We start from the raw sequence: 15701 nt of genomic DNA, 5'->3' as shown, positions 1-15701 counted from the left end.
GTAACATGAACATATACAGGAATGTTCTTAGATTTTTAGTCAACTGACTAATATGATCAGATACTAAACAGAAGTGTAGCACAGGCATTTCCTTGGTCTCAGTATATATCCTCAAAGTGTCTGTGCTCTTCACTGAAGACAAACATCTTAACCAAGTGATGCACTAAAATCAATCTATGTATGTCCTCACTTCCAGTAATTCATCTTTGAGATTTTTCATATCACATGCAAGGGATATCAGCAGTTCCAAGTCAAGTCTTCAGAGCCCTTAGTAACATGGGCCTTTTATCATTCCTTCTTCCACTGTCTTGAGCCAACAGTACTGCAAACTAAGGCCTTAACCTATCATCTGACCTGTGGGAGTGCAGTCCTAGTGGCAATGAGCTTTCACACATGTGCGAGGCCTGGCTCACACGGATCATACTGCACGATCAGGACCTTGCTAAGCAGAAGAGAAGATTGTTTTCTCAAAGGTGATCCTTTTTAATGGCACTGGGGAATGCCTTTTCACCTGGGTCACAAGCTTCATGTCTGGGGATCGGGAGGAGGAATATAAATAAGTATGATCTTGACAGATAGGCACAGAAAAAGGGAGGCTCTCAAACATGGTTCTTCTTTCTCTGATCATGTAATTTTAAGGTGGACTACTCACCTATAGCTTTTGATGGATTTTCTTCTGGAGCATTCAGAATGCTCTTAAATCCAGAGGGATCATCCATAATATCCTCCGCAGCTACTTTTTAAATCCAGGTTGCAAAGATTTTAGAAGATCAGAACTGGTTTTGGTTGTTGTTATTGTTGTTGTTGGGAGGGGGGGAGGAGGCAGGAGGAGAAAGATACTCTTTGTCTGGGGGTGACAAGGTTTGCTGGATTTTTTTTAAATTCAGAAGTTCTAACATCTCAAATTCGAGTTGTTTAATCTTTATTTACATGCAAATATTTATCGGTTCTAGTTTATCATTCACTGCCACAACTGTCTCCAGCTAGCATAATTTTTTAATTGGTCTTCTAAGAATCTTCAAACATTGTTTTGTAAGACAATAAGCATTTTTTGGCCTTTTGATAAACCAATGTACAGTTGGAAACATTGGCATGGAAGTATTCTTATGTTGTTTTAAAGTCTGCCACTTTTCAGCATGGTTACAATCAAGAAAAGTTTAATAGCTGAAAAACATGCACAGGTGCAAACATTTTGTAGAATAAGGAGAAGGAAGCCAACCGGGAACACAACTATCGTGCTTTAAAGCCAAAACACGCCTCCTGGACTCCCCTCTCAATACTCACTGCAACCAAGTGAATTGATATTCTCTAGATTCCAAAGAATCTGACACAGAAGGGATGGGAGAAAACAGAGAGACAGATCTAATTTGCATTCAGTTCCAGCTTTTCTGTCAAGGCAGGAAAATTATAATCAGAACTAGATCAGCACAAGAAAAAAAAGCAGCTAAGCAAAAGCATCGACTGTGCTAAAAACAAGTTACAGATAAGCTAGACACAAGAATCACCAACATCGAACATCACATCATTTGCTTTGGTAATGATGTGGCTGTAAAGTGAGCAAACTGCTCAATGAAGTTAAATAGAGTAGATGAAGGAGTTAAATGACAGATATTCATTCCTGTGGCAAAAGCCAAATATCTAGATTCCTAAAGGTATGGACTCTCAGGACTTAACCTTACCCTCCTGTTAAAGGATCAGGTAGTTTCACAGGTGGAGAGAGGAGCATGCAAGGAGCCTTCCTCATGCCCTCTTGTGCATGTCACTGCCGTGTGCCTAAGGGATACATGATGCCCCAAAGATTCTGGGAAGGAGCTAGGACCATGAACCAATTTCCTTAAGAGACTGGATCAGCCTGCACCATCCTCTGGCACACCAGTCTGCTTGGGTGGGATGTGCCTTCTTAAGCACTACTTCCCTGCTCTCCTCATAGGGCAGAGAGGTTCTACACAGAACCATCGCGGGCCTATGACCAAATGGCACAATTTGATCAGATGTGTCTTGCAAAATGGGTAAGAACTCTACTCAGAGCACCTGCCCAACACTGCTTCCTGACCTTTGCGAATAGTGGATGGAGGGACCAGACCTCAAAATAGTCATGTGAAAGTCACTAACACAGCAAATTTAAAACACACAGAGATGGTGTAATTCAGGAAGCAGCAATATTTTGTTCTGAATTACTACTGTATTAAACTACAAACATGCGTTTTTATCCTATGTCATTAAACATCTGCAAAGGGATGGGGAAGAACAGCCATTTACAGACTCCCAAAGAGGGATCACCATTCCTGGGAAGATTGAATTTAGCAACTGAGAAGACAGCATCCAATCACACGACTCATAAAAACAAGCATTTTAGGGGCTGGGTCAGTGAATCTGTAATGAGCTATTAAGCTTTTGCAATTCAAATTAGTTGGTTTAAACCCACCCCAACTTGATAGTGACGTAGGGCTGGTCTACACTGGGGAGGTCAGGGGCAGGAAATCGATCTAAGATACGCAACTTCAGCTACGTGAGTCGAAGTATCTTAGTTCGACTTATCTGGCCGTCCTCACAGCGGCGAGTCGACTGCCGCAACTCCCCCATCGACGCTGCTTACTCCTCCTGCTGAGGTGGAGTACAGGAGTCAATTCGTGGATCAATTTATCACGTCCAGACGAGATGCGATAAATCGATCCTTGATAGATCGATTACTACCCGCTGACCTGGCGGGTAGTATAGACATGCCCTAACAGCTACAATAGGCTGCTAAACAGCTTTTATCCAGTATGTCAAATAAGTCTGGTAGCCTATTAGGAACTGGTTGGAAAGAACAACCAGTATCAACACTTAAAGATTCTCAGCAAAAGCCAAGGACTGAATGGGCTGTACAGACTGAAGTATACTTCTCACGGTCCAAGGTAGTCTCTCCAGGTACAATGATGGAGCTGTGCAAGAGAAGCTTGGGCTGGTGCTGGCCTCTTCTGTAGCCATACAAGAGGGACATTCTCCAGAGACTTCTGCACTTCTCACAACATACCAAATGTAAGAAGAAAGGCATTTTGAAGAGTAGCATTTGCCAAAGCAAAATGGGAATGTCACTAAAGGGTCACCAGTGGAATCTACACCCTCAATGGGACTGGTCTCCACAACAGACTAGAATGGGCGTGGACAAGGAGAATGATTTTTTAAACTTCCTTGTGCTAGTGAAAGAATAAATTTAATGAAAAAAGAAGCCACTGCACACTAACAAACTCCCTCTTCTGTAATGTATATGTAATAGGGCTATACTACAGAGAGATGTGGTAATATTGTGTATATTATCCAAAGTATTCTGGCTTAGCTTGAGGAGAACATGTATTTTTCTTTTTGGAGGCCTGTATACGGATAATAGTTCAAGGTGGAATGGGCAGGATTTCAACATATTAGCTTCATATGGACTGGATGATGTTTGTAATCCAAGGAACTCTGCCAGGGGGCCTTTTTGCACTGGAACATATTTTAAGATCCTCTAAGAAGGACAGGATCAGACTTTGTGATTTATCTTATTTCCACTTAAGAGCTTTGTTACACTGAAAATACCTTGGAAGAGCTATCTTGGTGTAGCTCTGTTCTTTGAGTACTATACTGAGCATAAGCCTGTTGAATCATCTGCTATTTTGCAGTTTTATTTTTGAATAGGTCTATCTACTTTCATACTAGGCATCAACCCCACTCTGGTATTTGACCAGCAATTGAATGCTGGGACCAGTTGGGAAGCTTGGTGAACTGTTTTTATTTATCACACAACTAAAATTATACGGAGCAGGAGTGATCGACTTGTGAGGAATAGTTAAAAACTAAACATGCAGAGTTTGGTTAAGCAGCACCTACGTAGGAGGGAGGGGACAGAGAATGGTCTACAAATATATTAAAGGTGCAAACATTAAGGATACAAAGGAATTATTTAAAGATGTAATAAGAGGACAAACTTCAGGATAGAAGAATTTCCACTGAATGTTAGGAAAGCTTCTGGGGATGTACTGGGCCATAAGAGTCTAAGGGAAGTGGCAGAAGCCCAACTGCTTGGGGTCTTTAAAACCTGACTGGACACAGCTCTAGAATATGTGCTGAAGAGAAAAAGTCTTGCCCTGGCTGGAGAGGGACTAGATGAGAATCAACTTTCAACCTATAATAGGTGATACAGTAGATCTAGGTAGGCTGTGGACCCTCACACAGTGAGTACTAAACAGAACATTATGATCAGCAATGAGACAAGTGCACACGGTAAAGCTTTCCCTAGCAATACTCCCCTACTGCGAACCAACAAGAGTGTGGAAGAATCCTGCAAATAGCTAAGCTGCTCAGCCAGGGAGCAGAGACAGCAAAGGCATTACAATCTGAGGAATAAGCAATGTGGATTTTTTTTTAGAAATTAAATATACATTACACCTAAAACTAAGCTGGCATGGATAAAGAACAATAGCACACGATGCAAAGTTCTTCTGTAAATAGCAATGGCACTGTCTTTACAAGAATTAAGACTGATAACAGGGTGGAGTGATTTCAATCAGGAAGCAGGAAGCTTTGATTTATATCTATTTTAATCTTTTTTTGCTTCTGTTCTTTGTTATTTTCCTAAGGAAAGGTCGAGTCTCATTGGCTGGTAATCATTAAAACGTTGATTTGCAACTAAATGCAGACTTTAAACTATCAGAGGGGTAGCCGTGTTAGTCTGGTTCTGTAGAAGCAGCAAAGAATCCTGTGGCACCTTATAGACTAACAGACGTTTTGCAGCATGAGCTTTCGTGGGTGGATATACTATATCTATATATGGTCTTTTAAGTAACTTCATAGCTTAAGATACATTTATTCAGATTCTTAATATTTACATTATTATGATAGAGAACAGTGAATGATGGATTATTTATTAAATGATTAGTGTCAAGAAGCATTTGGATGGAAACTGGAATTTAATTAAAAATGCACAACCCATTTTTAAATGATCTTAAATGTGCCAGATATGTAATATTTATCAAAACATCTAGGTTTAGTTGGTCCTCAGCACAGTAGGCAGGAATTGATGACCCCTTCCAACCCTAGATTTCTATGATTCTATGTTTTACGTTTAAAACTGATTTATTAAAACAAAGTATTATTTATAGTTAGCAAACTGAAATTATCCCAACAACCATGTCCTTCAAGATTTAAGAATTAGCAGATTCCATCCTCACCCCTCCATTTTTATTCATATATTGGAAGAGGAAAACAGACTTTCCTGCTTTTTCCAACTCCAATAGGTTTCTCAACTTTGAATGAAGTACTGATTGAATCAAAATAGTCACTGAACTGAAAATAAATATTCTCTCTGCACCTACAGCTGTCAAAAACTGGTTTGGCTCTTCAAACTGTGGTTCCAGGTCCTTAAGCCAGACATTTCTACCTGTTCAATAACTTGACGCTCTTTAAAACTTTGGCAACAAACATTTACTACTTGAATAACTGAATTGAATTTAAATTATTTTAATAGGATTATAATCAAGTTCAGGCCTTAACTGTTGATTTCAAATTTATTTCGAAATAAACCTGTATTTTGGGGGGTTTGTTTCTTTTTTAAAATCATTGATTTTTATCCACTCTGACAATTCTACTGGCTTGAGGAGCCAGCCAGCCAGCTCACAAGACAGAAGAGAAAATAAACTGGTCTGTGAACAGCAGAAGGAATATTAAACTGAGCCGTAAGAGACCAGGAGAGCAGAACATGTTTTGCAACTAACATGGACATTTAAAGTTGGGCTGGTCCTTTTCATTGTTGCATTTCACACCATGTCTGAAGCTAGTAATTCTACATTTCCTCTTAGGATACAAGAATCAAGTAAATTAGTATTACTTCTTTTCATTTAAGACCTGCTAACTTTCTTTCTAAGTCTTCTGCTGGCATTAGTAAACTCACAAGAGAACTTTTTACGCACACAACTTCATGGACTAAGGACCACTTTAGTGGACGGGGAAATCTTGCTTTTTGCCCCAGGTACCACCCTTGACGTTGCCCCTTCGCAGTGTTCTAAGTAACTTGCACAGAAATATGCACCCATCAGTTTTGAAGCATGAGGTTAAGATGTCTAACTCGTTTAAAGCTGCAAGCTCTCCATGTATAGCTTTTTAAACTTCATCACAATAGCTAAAGCTGCCCATAGTAAGAAATGGAGAACAGGCACTTACAGACAACAACAACAAAAAAGCCTTGGTTATGTAGTCTATTAATTACCTGTATACCTAAAAGGAACATGCGACAAGCGTATGATACCTCGTAGCAAGACATGGGCACACAGGCCACAGAACTGGAAGGGATCTCTGGGGGCATCAAATCCAGTTCCCCAATACTGCAGACAAACCCATCATATAAACCCCTTCACATAAACTAAGCAAGCTCCATTCTCATGTTTCCACCGTTCAGCACAACCCACTATTTTATTACTTGCTGATGGTAGAACACCTAGAGGGCTTAGATGTTTCTCTTCCTAGGCTGGAGTACCTCCTAACAGACTTTTTGCAACAGCCATGATGCAGGACTTCAAGGGAGGAATGGCAGATGTAATTTTGAGAAGAGAATCCACCTCTCATTTCTGAAAGAATGATGATCTCTTCTCCCTTTGTCCCATCTCTCTCTCTCACACACACACACACACACACACACTCTATCTGTTCTAAAGATGTTTCACTTACCTCTCCCATAGCCCTTCCCTCCAGAGCTAGTGCTTGAAAATCATGATTCAATTCATCCATTGAACGCACCTATTATAAATGGAGGAGAAAAATATGAGGCAATTACTATATTTCATTCCAATTACAAACAAAACGGTAATCAGTTTATCATTTATTTTTTCAGACATAAAATGCCAGTGAACCTTACTCTTTATTAAAGTACATCACAAGGCAGTTTAGGTGCAAAATATGACTTACCTTCACAACTCTTAAAATCTGGAGTATATTTTCTACCAATTCTACACATATAGTCAAAAGTAAAAATAAGCAACTCTAAGACCAATAAGAGTGATTTCCCTTGCTACAGGAGAGATGAATATTGCAAAAAGAGCTGTATTAATATCTCTGTGCACAAACAAATGAAAAAATGAGAAAACGTGATCTCCATAATATTAAACAATGAAGAATAAAAACATTCTGAAGTAGTACACTAACATTTAAAATCAACAGGTTGGCAGTGTATATAACATAAAATCATTAGCATTAAATAGCACCTCACCATCTGAGCCTACAATGGCTCCTTAATAAAGTTTATCTGAAAAGAGTTTATCTGATCCACACAGATGGGTGCCACACATTCTGTCTGCGAGGGATAGAAAGCGCAAATTCAGATGCACGTTAGCTTTAAAAAAAAACCCGATTCTCTAAACATCCTTACACTACTCCAAATTTACAATAAGCCTTAAGGAATCGGTTCCAACTGTTTCTTTAGCAACTTAGCAGGTCTTCTGATCAAAGAGTTGGAAATCACATAAATAAAAACTCCTCTCCCAAAACAAACCATTTAAAAATGGTTTTGCATAGTGAAACATTAATAAAGGCTTTCAACACAAGAACTATTCAGAGAGAAAGCACTGTTTGTAGTGTTCTAATATTTCTTAGCGCTTACACAGCATTTTTCATCTATTCAACTGATAGTGCTTTACAAAGGTGAGTAAGAATCACTCTCCATACTGCAGATAGACAGGCTAGGTACAGCAGGGAAACAACCTGCCCAAAGTCAGTGTATAAGTGACAAAACCTAGATTCAAAGAGAGGTCTCAAGACTTCCAGCACATAAAATGCCTCCCTAAAAGTCGGAAAATGTAAACAAAAACCTTGGCAGCACAGGCCTGATACGCACTCATGTAAGGTGTCAACGTCGCCAAACTTTTGCTCCAAGACTTCTTTTTTAGATTTTTCTCATGCCCAACTCCTTACAAGCATCCAGAATCATCTCTGACTCTGTGAAACACCTTCCTTTCTTCCATGCTTAAGTTCAAGGAAGAAGAAAGGTGGCAGTGGCAGCAACCTTAAGGAACTCCACCCTTGGAAGCCTGTCTAAAGATGAAGGAGCCAACCCTAGAGCCAACCTCAACACCCCTGTAACTCCATCTCTAGGAGCATGGAACTACTGCGGGAGGAGATTAAGGGAGGAATCTAGGGGAGTGGGAGACAGATATTGTTTTCCCTTGACTCAATGCATCAATCTCAAAAAGCTGGGGAGAGGAAGAAAAACTGATAGAAGGAAAAAGTTACAGCAGGAAGACCCAAGGAGTTAAAGGAAAGAGGGAGAAAGGGGATAATGGCAGAAAAAAAGAACTACAAACAAAATACAGAATGAAAGATTTAAAAATGAAAAAGTGAGGTAAAGGAAAAAAGCAAGACAACATGTACTCTATAAGTCTATATTAAGGATGTTCCAATATTTCAACGTGTCTCTACGGGCAGTTATCAGAAATACAAATTTACAAAATCTTTTGAAATTATATTTTGAGAACAAAATATTGACTTTTCTTTTGGCTCACAATCACTTGTCAAAAATATTCTTTGTTTATGGCACCGATACACTTAACACTAACTCTGGTGCAAAAATACAAAAGTCAGTAATTGCGTATTGAACTCCAGGAAGTGTCATCACAGAAACTTACATTTAAACTACAGGTAAATCTCCCCTATAAACACAGTTTACTTCAAAACAATCCAACTATAACAACAGATATGGGGTCCAGTGTTGCAAAGGTACATGCAACTTAACTCACATAAGCAGTCTTATTGAGTTTAATGGGACTACACCTCTACCCCCAATATGATGCTGTCCTCAGGAGCCAAAACATTTTACTGTGTTATAGATGAAACTGCGTTATATCAAACTTGCTTTGATCCGCCAGAGTGTGCAGCCCTGCCCACCCCCCCAGCATTGCTTTACACGTTATACCCAAATTTGTGTTATATCGGGTCGTGTTATATCAGGGTAGAGGTGTACTTGAAAAAGTGACTTGTGTATGTTTGCTATAGGGCTCAATAATCTAATCAGACAGTCCAGACAACCAGGTACTAGAAACTAGCAATTTCCTCAATGATTACCAGTGTAACGCACAGCAGTTAACATGTTCTTATGAGCATGCAGTGCTAACCTTTCAAAGTTGTCGGGCCTAAAAATTGAACCATCTTTTAATGATCCAAAAGCAGTATTGTTTTAAAATTTAAACTAGATTCAGGAGCGAGAGGAGGAATACCAAAATGAGGGCTGCACCACAGATCAATCCTCCACTCTCACTTCGGGAACCAGCTGCAAACCTTAGGCAATGAGAGATTGTGTGCAAGAGCAAAGCAAGCTGAGTGGGAGGGGATGAAGGACAGAGGCCACAGAGGTGCATGCATGCCTGAATCCAACAAAGCTGACAGGATTCAAACTAGACAGATCAGCCTCTACAGTTCACACTTGCGTATTAAAGTGGCAATCAGTAAAATGGTTCCAGATATTTGGATGGGTACATGAGCAATATTCCAGCATTCCCTCAGACTTTGTTTTCAGTTTTAACAAAAAAATCCTGGGTTTTACAAAAGCTATTAGTTGGTTTGGTTTTGTTTCTTTTACACTGATTTTTACCAAATTCTGGACCACTCAAACACATGAAAATATAGATTATATTAACAAAATCCAATACACTACATTGTGCTAATCTGTTTACGCTAATAATAAATTAGTCTGAGTGTAAATACCAGGCTGCATATTGAAGTGAGGCAACACAGTAGAAGACATGCGTGTGTGGGTTTGTGTCAGCGCTCAAGTCCTAAAAAAAGAAGTACTGAACTCCCTGGACCCAGCTCCCTGCTCTGGAAGGAGGCGGCCGGGTTTGGGCTCTGAAGGTCACCTTGGAAGGAAAGATGGTGGCCAGATAACCTGGGTGGAGCCCAGGGTAACCCTCTGGGGACCTGGCTTCCCACTCTGGAAGGAGAGATGCTGGAGGAAGCAGCATTGGGAGACAGAAACCTTGCTTCCTCTGCCTCTTCTGGGTCCACTCCATAAGGGGAAGAGAGCACCTGCATTCTCTTTTTGTGGGGGGAGAGGCGGAAGCTTAGTGCATGTTGCCTCTGTAGACCTAGGTTCAAATCCTCCTTTGGGCCAGGTAAAAGGCAGCTCGGTGGTAGCTCATGGACACTTTTCCACCTCACAAAAATAGGCAGTAATAGAAACAGCAAATATGATCACCAGGATTTGGGTGGAATGGCAGAAAAAAAACCCATTATGTTTACAAAGCACGTATTGACTAAGTCTAACTATTTCCATTACTTACAAGCACCAAATTCAGAGGTTATTTTTACCATGCTTTATTCTCTTTTTAGACAAAATTCAGTAAATTTAGCTTGAGAAAAATTGAGTAGTAGGACAGCATACTGAAATACTGTATGTCAAGGTTCTAAAAAAGATTCAACATCTACCACTGTCTTGCTTCCTCACACAAATCAGAAATCCAAAACAGGAGATACTTGGGTACAGGAGACCCAAAACAAAGGTCCTGACTTGTTATGGTCATGAAAAAATGTGTAGAATGTTTATAAGTGTACCAAAAGGTGTTAACCTTCATGTTCTAGCCAAATTCTAATTCTAGCTATTATGTTCTGCCTACCTAAATTTTCCTTGCAGATTCAATTGGACAGTTGTCCTGTCTTTCTTCCTAAAGTGCTTTAAAAAAAAAAATCTGTAAGAGAAAGCTATTTATCTGATAGTAACTGGAGGGTCTTTGAGATGTGTGGTCCCTATCTGTATTCCATTGTAGGATACACATGCGCTCCACGCACCTGGAGCTGGAGAACTTTGCAAGCAGCGTCCATCGGTCCACACATGAGCCCCAGCTAATTCCATGCCTCTGACTGAGGAGACAGAGGGCAGAGTGGACCAGCCGCCTCTCCAGTTCCTTCTCCACCACAAATCAGAGAAGATCCAAAGGGGGGGAAGAAGAGCAGATAATGGATAGTAACTGGAGGTTCTTCAAGAGAAGTGGGCCCCATAAGGTAAGTAACTTTTTCTTCTTTTTTGAGTGCTGGTCCCTGTGTGTAATCCACTGTGGGCAACTGACAAGCAATACTCACATAGGAGGAGGGTGCAAGGTGTTAGACTGAAAAGCCAAACAAAGGACTGCTGGCCCAAAAGATGCATCAGCAGAGGATTCCCGTACCAAGGCATAATGTCTAGCAAATGTGTGGGCTAAGTTCCACATAGCTGCCTTACAAATATCAAGCAGAAGCACCTCTTGAATGGACACCATAGATGTTGCTTGCTGAGATCTTGTGGAATAAGCTCTTACCCCATTATGAGAGGGAAGATTAGACAGGTGAAAGAGTGAGAAACAGCCCGAGATCCATTTCAAGTTCTTTGAGAGTAAATAGCCTGACCCTTTCTGCTATGGTAAAGAATAGTCTAGGCAGGGGATTTCCTGATTGTTTTCGTTATCCGCAGGTAAAAGACTAAGGCTCGCCAAATGGAACCTCCTTTCTTCTAAGGATGCATGAGGTTTTGGGAAAAACACAGCTAAGTGGATAGACTGCTTCGGGTGAAACTCGGACTACCTGGTGGTGAATATAGGGTGTCAATGTAATGAAACCTTGTCCTTTTAGAATATAATTCAAGAAGGATCAGCCATCAACGCTCCAAGCTCACCAGCCCTCCTGGCTGAGGTGATGGCTACCAGGAACACGACCTTCATGGGTAGGAGATACATGGAGCAAGAAAGTAATTGTTCAAAAAGTGGCTTACTGTAGAGGTTCTCAACCCCACCCCACCCCACAACATGCTATAAATCTCCATGGCCCACCAGTGCCCCAACAACTGTTTTCTGCATATGAAAGCCAGGGCCAGCATTAAGGGGTAGCAACCAGGACAATTGCCTGGGGCCCCATGCCACAGGGCACCCATGAAGCTAAGCTGCTCAGGCTTCTACTTCAGCTCCGGGCTTCAGTCCTGCGCGGTAGGGTTTAGGCTTTCTGCCTTGGGCCCCAGTGAGTCTAACACTGGTCCTGTTTGGCAGACCCCCGAAACCTGCTTGCAGCCCCCTAGGGGGCCCTGGGCCCCTGGTTGAGGACCACTGGCTTAGTGAGTACTGAGAGAACAAGGTTCAGGCCTCACTGAAGAGTAGGCCTTTTTATAGACAGAAAGGTTCTGATTAGGCCTTCCCAGAATTTGCTAGTCAGAGGATGTGCAAAGATCGAGTAGCACTGTGAAGGCAGATGGGATGCACTGACTGCTACCAAGTGGACCCATAAAAACTGACAGACAAACCTGCTGTCTTCAAGGAAAGAAGACAGACCTGAATGAAAAGAATATCTGTGGCTTCCAGAGAAATACATCTTTGATGCGCCCAGACAGAGAAATGGTTCCCCTTGGCTAGGTAACATTTCCTAGTGGAATCCTTCCAGTTATTACAAATTTTGTACAGTTTCAGACAATGATTGTTCTAAGGACAATGCCTACTCTAAAACCAGGCTCTAAGATGAAGCAGATGTGGGTTATGATGCCTGATCTTGCTGTTTCCCTGAGTCAGGAGATCAGGAAATGTAGGAATAATGATTGGTGCCAGAGGTGACACAGGAGGTTCAGGAACCAAAGTCATCTGGGGCAGCTGGGGGCAATGCCGAATCTTGCACACAACTTGAGGCAGGAGAGGTAGTGAAGGGAAGGCATAATTCAGATCTGACCATAAAAGGAGTAAAGCATCACCCTGTGAGTTGCGACCCAGGACTCCTCTGGAACAGTATATGTTGCACTTCCTTGTTATTTGAGAGGTGAATAGGTCTCTGGTGTGGATTCCCCATTGTGGTAAACAAATATTTTCACTCTGAGTCATGAAACTCCCATGTCTGATTGACTGGGAAGTGTCTGCTAGCACATTCTGGTTTCCTGGGAGGTAGACTGCCGACAAGGTAATCTGATTGCTGATGTACCAATTCCATAGACTTACCACTTCTGCACACAGTGGAAAAAAACTCTCTCCTCCCTGTTTGTTGATGTAAAAGACAGTCGTGATGCTGTCTGACATTACGAGGGAACGGTGACCTTGAACGAACAGGAGAAAGGCTTCGCAAGCCCTTCGAGCTGCTTGTAGCCCTAGAACACTGAGGCATTCTGGACTCTCAAGATGTCCAGATGTCTTATGTGGTATGTTGTCCTTGTGAGCTCCCCAACCCAACAGGAATGCACTGGTAAGGATCTTCATGTCTGGTGCGGAGGCAAGGAAGGGAATGCCAATGCAAACCGGATAGGAATTCTTCCACCATGACATGGACGATATCACTGTGGTGGGAACAGTCACTTGGGTACTCATGGACTGTTGGTTTGTCAGGTACACAGTTTGAAGCCACATTTGTAGGCAAAGAATGTAGAGTCCTGAAAAAGGCCTGGCATAAGTGCATGAGGCCATATGACCTAGGAGAGAGGCCAGTCTTGAAAGGCTCGCTGACAGAGGTTGCAGAAATCATGGATTCCATGACTTCCTGCCCTAGGGACAGCCACACCAGCCACTGCTGGAGCGGCCTGGGGCCATCTGCACCAGCCGCTGCTCTGGTGGTCCCGGGCAGCCGGCCGTGGGGACTGGCCAAGCAGCAGTCCCGGGTGCAGCAGGAGCAGACGCAGCTCGGTGGGTCCCGGCAGCCGTCCCAGAGCAGTCGGAGCGGCAGCAGCCAGCCCCCCCCCCCCCGGCAGCTGGTGCCATGGGTCCCCCAGGGCTTCCCCTCCCCCCCCCCCCCCATTCAATATTTGTGGTATAAGTCACGGACAGGTCACGGGCTGTGATTTTTTGTTTCTTACCTGTGACCTGTCCATGACTTTTACTAAATACCGGTGATTAAATCATAGCCTTAGTTAAGATCAGGTCTATGATAACATTCTTACCCTGAAACATGTTTCTCAGCAAATAAGCCCTTGCAGTGATGGAATTTAAGGATTCCTTGATGAAGTCCCAAGTCTGTGCAGGGATGAGAATGGATTTGTCAGCATGTATGCTGGCCTCCAGAGAGAAAAGGAGTTGTAACTATTGTCAAAGTCAATGATTGGGCCTCTTGGCATGATTTGGCAATAAGAAGCCAATCATCGATGTAGGGGAAGCCAGTGAAACCACAGCATTTGATATAGGCTGCTACGACAGAACACCTGGGTCAAGACCCTTGGGGCAGGAGCAATGCTTAAAAGGTAGTATTCTGTACTGAAAGTGGTTGGAGCAGACTATGAATCTGAGAAAGCATCGGTGAGCAGGATGAATGCCCACATGAAAGCTGGCATCCTTCATGTTGAGAGCTCTAAACAATCTATTTTTCCAGGAATGGAATTATAGATGCTAACATGACCATGCAAATCTTGGGTTTACAAATAAAGTAGTTGAGACAGCCGAGATCAAGAAAGGGTCTCAGACAGCCTGTCTTTTTGGGGACTGGGAAATGTGTCAAGTAAAAACACCTCCTTTGGTACTGAAGAGGAAACCACTCTATGGCGTCTTGATGTTAGAAATATTCCACGTCTTGTCTGAGAAAGGGATTTTGGATGGGGTAGGGATGCAAACTATCATACAGCCTGAATGGACGACGCTGAATACCCATGTGTCTTGTTATTGCATTCCAGGTGCTGAAAAAGTGTGCAAGCCAACAACCAAAAGGTTCGTGGGAGTCAGGAGGTCTTGGAGTCACTGGTTTGCAAGCCCCTGAACTCCAATCAAAAATAATGTTTAGTCGAGGGCTGGGACTGGAATGAGGAACCCACTGCAGAAGGTGTGGGGAAGTAGGTCTTTTGAGCTCTCTGCCTTTAGTGGGGTGGCTCATCAGGTCTCTGGTGGAAGAACCATTGAGCCATTGGTCTAGGTTTGTATTGTTGCTGATGTTTCTATTTGGGGCAGGTGTAAATATTTCCACAGAATGAAGGGTGACCCAAGAGACCTCTAAAGTGCATAGAGACTCATCCACCTTTTGATTAAATACATTGGTCTCATTGAAGGAAAGGTCTTCAACAGTGTTGTGGACCTCCTTAGGAAACCCCAAAGCATGGAGCCATGACTCCCTGCACGTCATGATAGCAGTAGCCATTGCCCTCGAAAATGTATCAGTCTCATCTACTGCTGATTGGAGAGTGGTCCTGGCAACCATTTTGCCGTCCTCTATGAAAGCCTGGAAAAGAGTTCTGTCCTGCTCCGGGAGACTGTCAGTAAAGACAATTTCAGAGTTCAGGAAGTTGTACTTAGCCAGTAATGCTTGGTAACTGGCTATCCTGAACTGGAGGCTAGAAGATTAAAAGACCTTCCTTCCCATTAAGTCGAGATGCCTGCCCTCCTTGTCAATACGGGTAGATCGAGAGTGTTGCTGCCGAGATCCCTCTGCAGCAGCTTGGACCACTAAAGAATTAGGAGAAGGGTGAGAGAACAGAAATTCTCCTGGCTGGGACATAATACTATTTCTCTGACCTATTAGGGATAGGAGTGCAGGTAGCTGGGGTATGCCAAACCATTCTAGTTGGCTCTAAGATAGTTTCTTTAACCAGGACCACTATTCTACTGGAGCTGAAGAACTGAAGGATGTCCAGGAGCTTGTACTGATGATCCTCAAGAGGCATCTGTAGCTTCCCTGCAAATCTGCAAAGGAGTTTCTGGAATGGATTATAGTCATCAGGGAAGAATGGAGATATCAGAGTCACCACCTCATCTGGTGATGGAGACGGCAATCTTGTCGCATCTGGTGAA

General features: G+C 42.5%; 1 protein-coding gene across 8 annotated transcripts in view; it reads right to left on the bottom strand.

Moving 5' to 3' along the window:
• PUM1 (pumilio RNA binding family member 1) overlaps positions 1-15701 on the bottom strand; it is a 157533-nt gene that overhangs the window by 87948 nt on the left and 53884 nt on the right. For all 8 annotated transcript variants that reach the window (XM_039511235.1, XM_039511233.1, XM_039511236.1 and 5 more), the window contains one exon: positions 6682-6750. In XM_039511235.1, the coding sequence (XP_039367169.1) occupies positions 6682-6750 (69 nt within the window). The remainder of the gene's footprint in view (positions 1-6681; positions 6751-15701) is intronic.

Source organism: Mauremys reevesii, linkage group 23 (genome assembly GCF_016161935.1).
Source record: "Mauremys reevesii isolate NIE-2019 linkage group 23, ASM1616193v1, whole genome shotgun sequence".
In the NCBI taxonomy this organism is placed as follows: domain Eukaryota; kingdom Metazoa; phylum Chordata; order Testudines; family Geoemydidae; genus Mauremys; species Mauremys reevesii.
The sequence above is the reverse complement of the archived record's forward strand: the minus strand, read 5'-3'. Positions and strand labels throughout refer to the sequence as shown.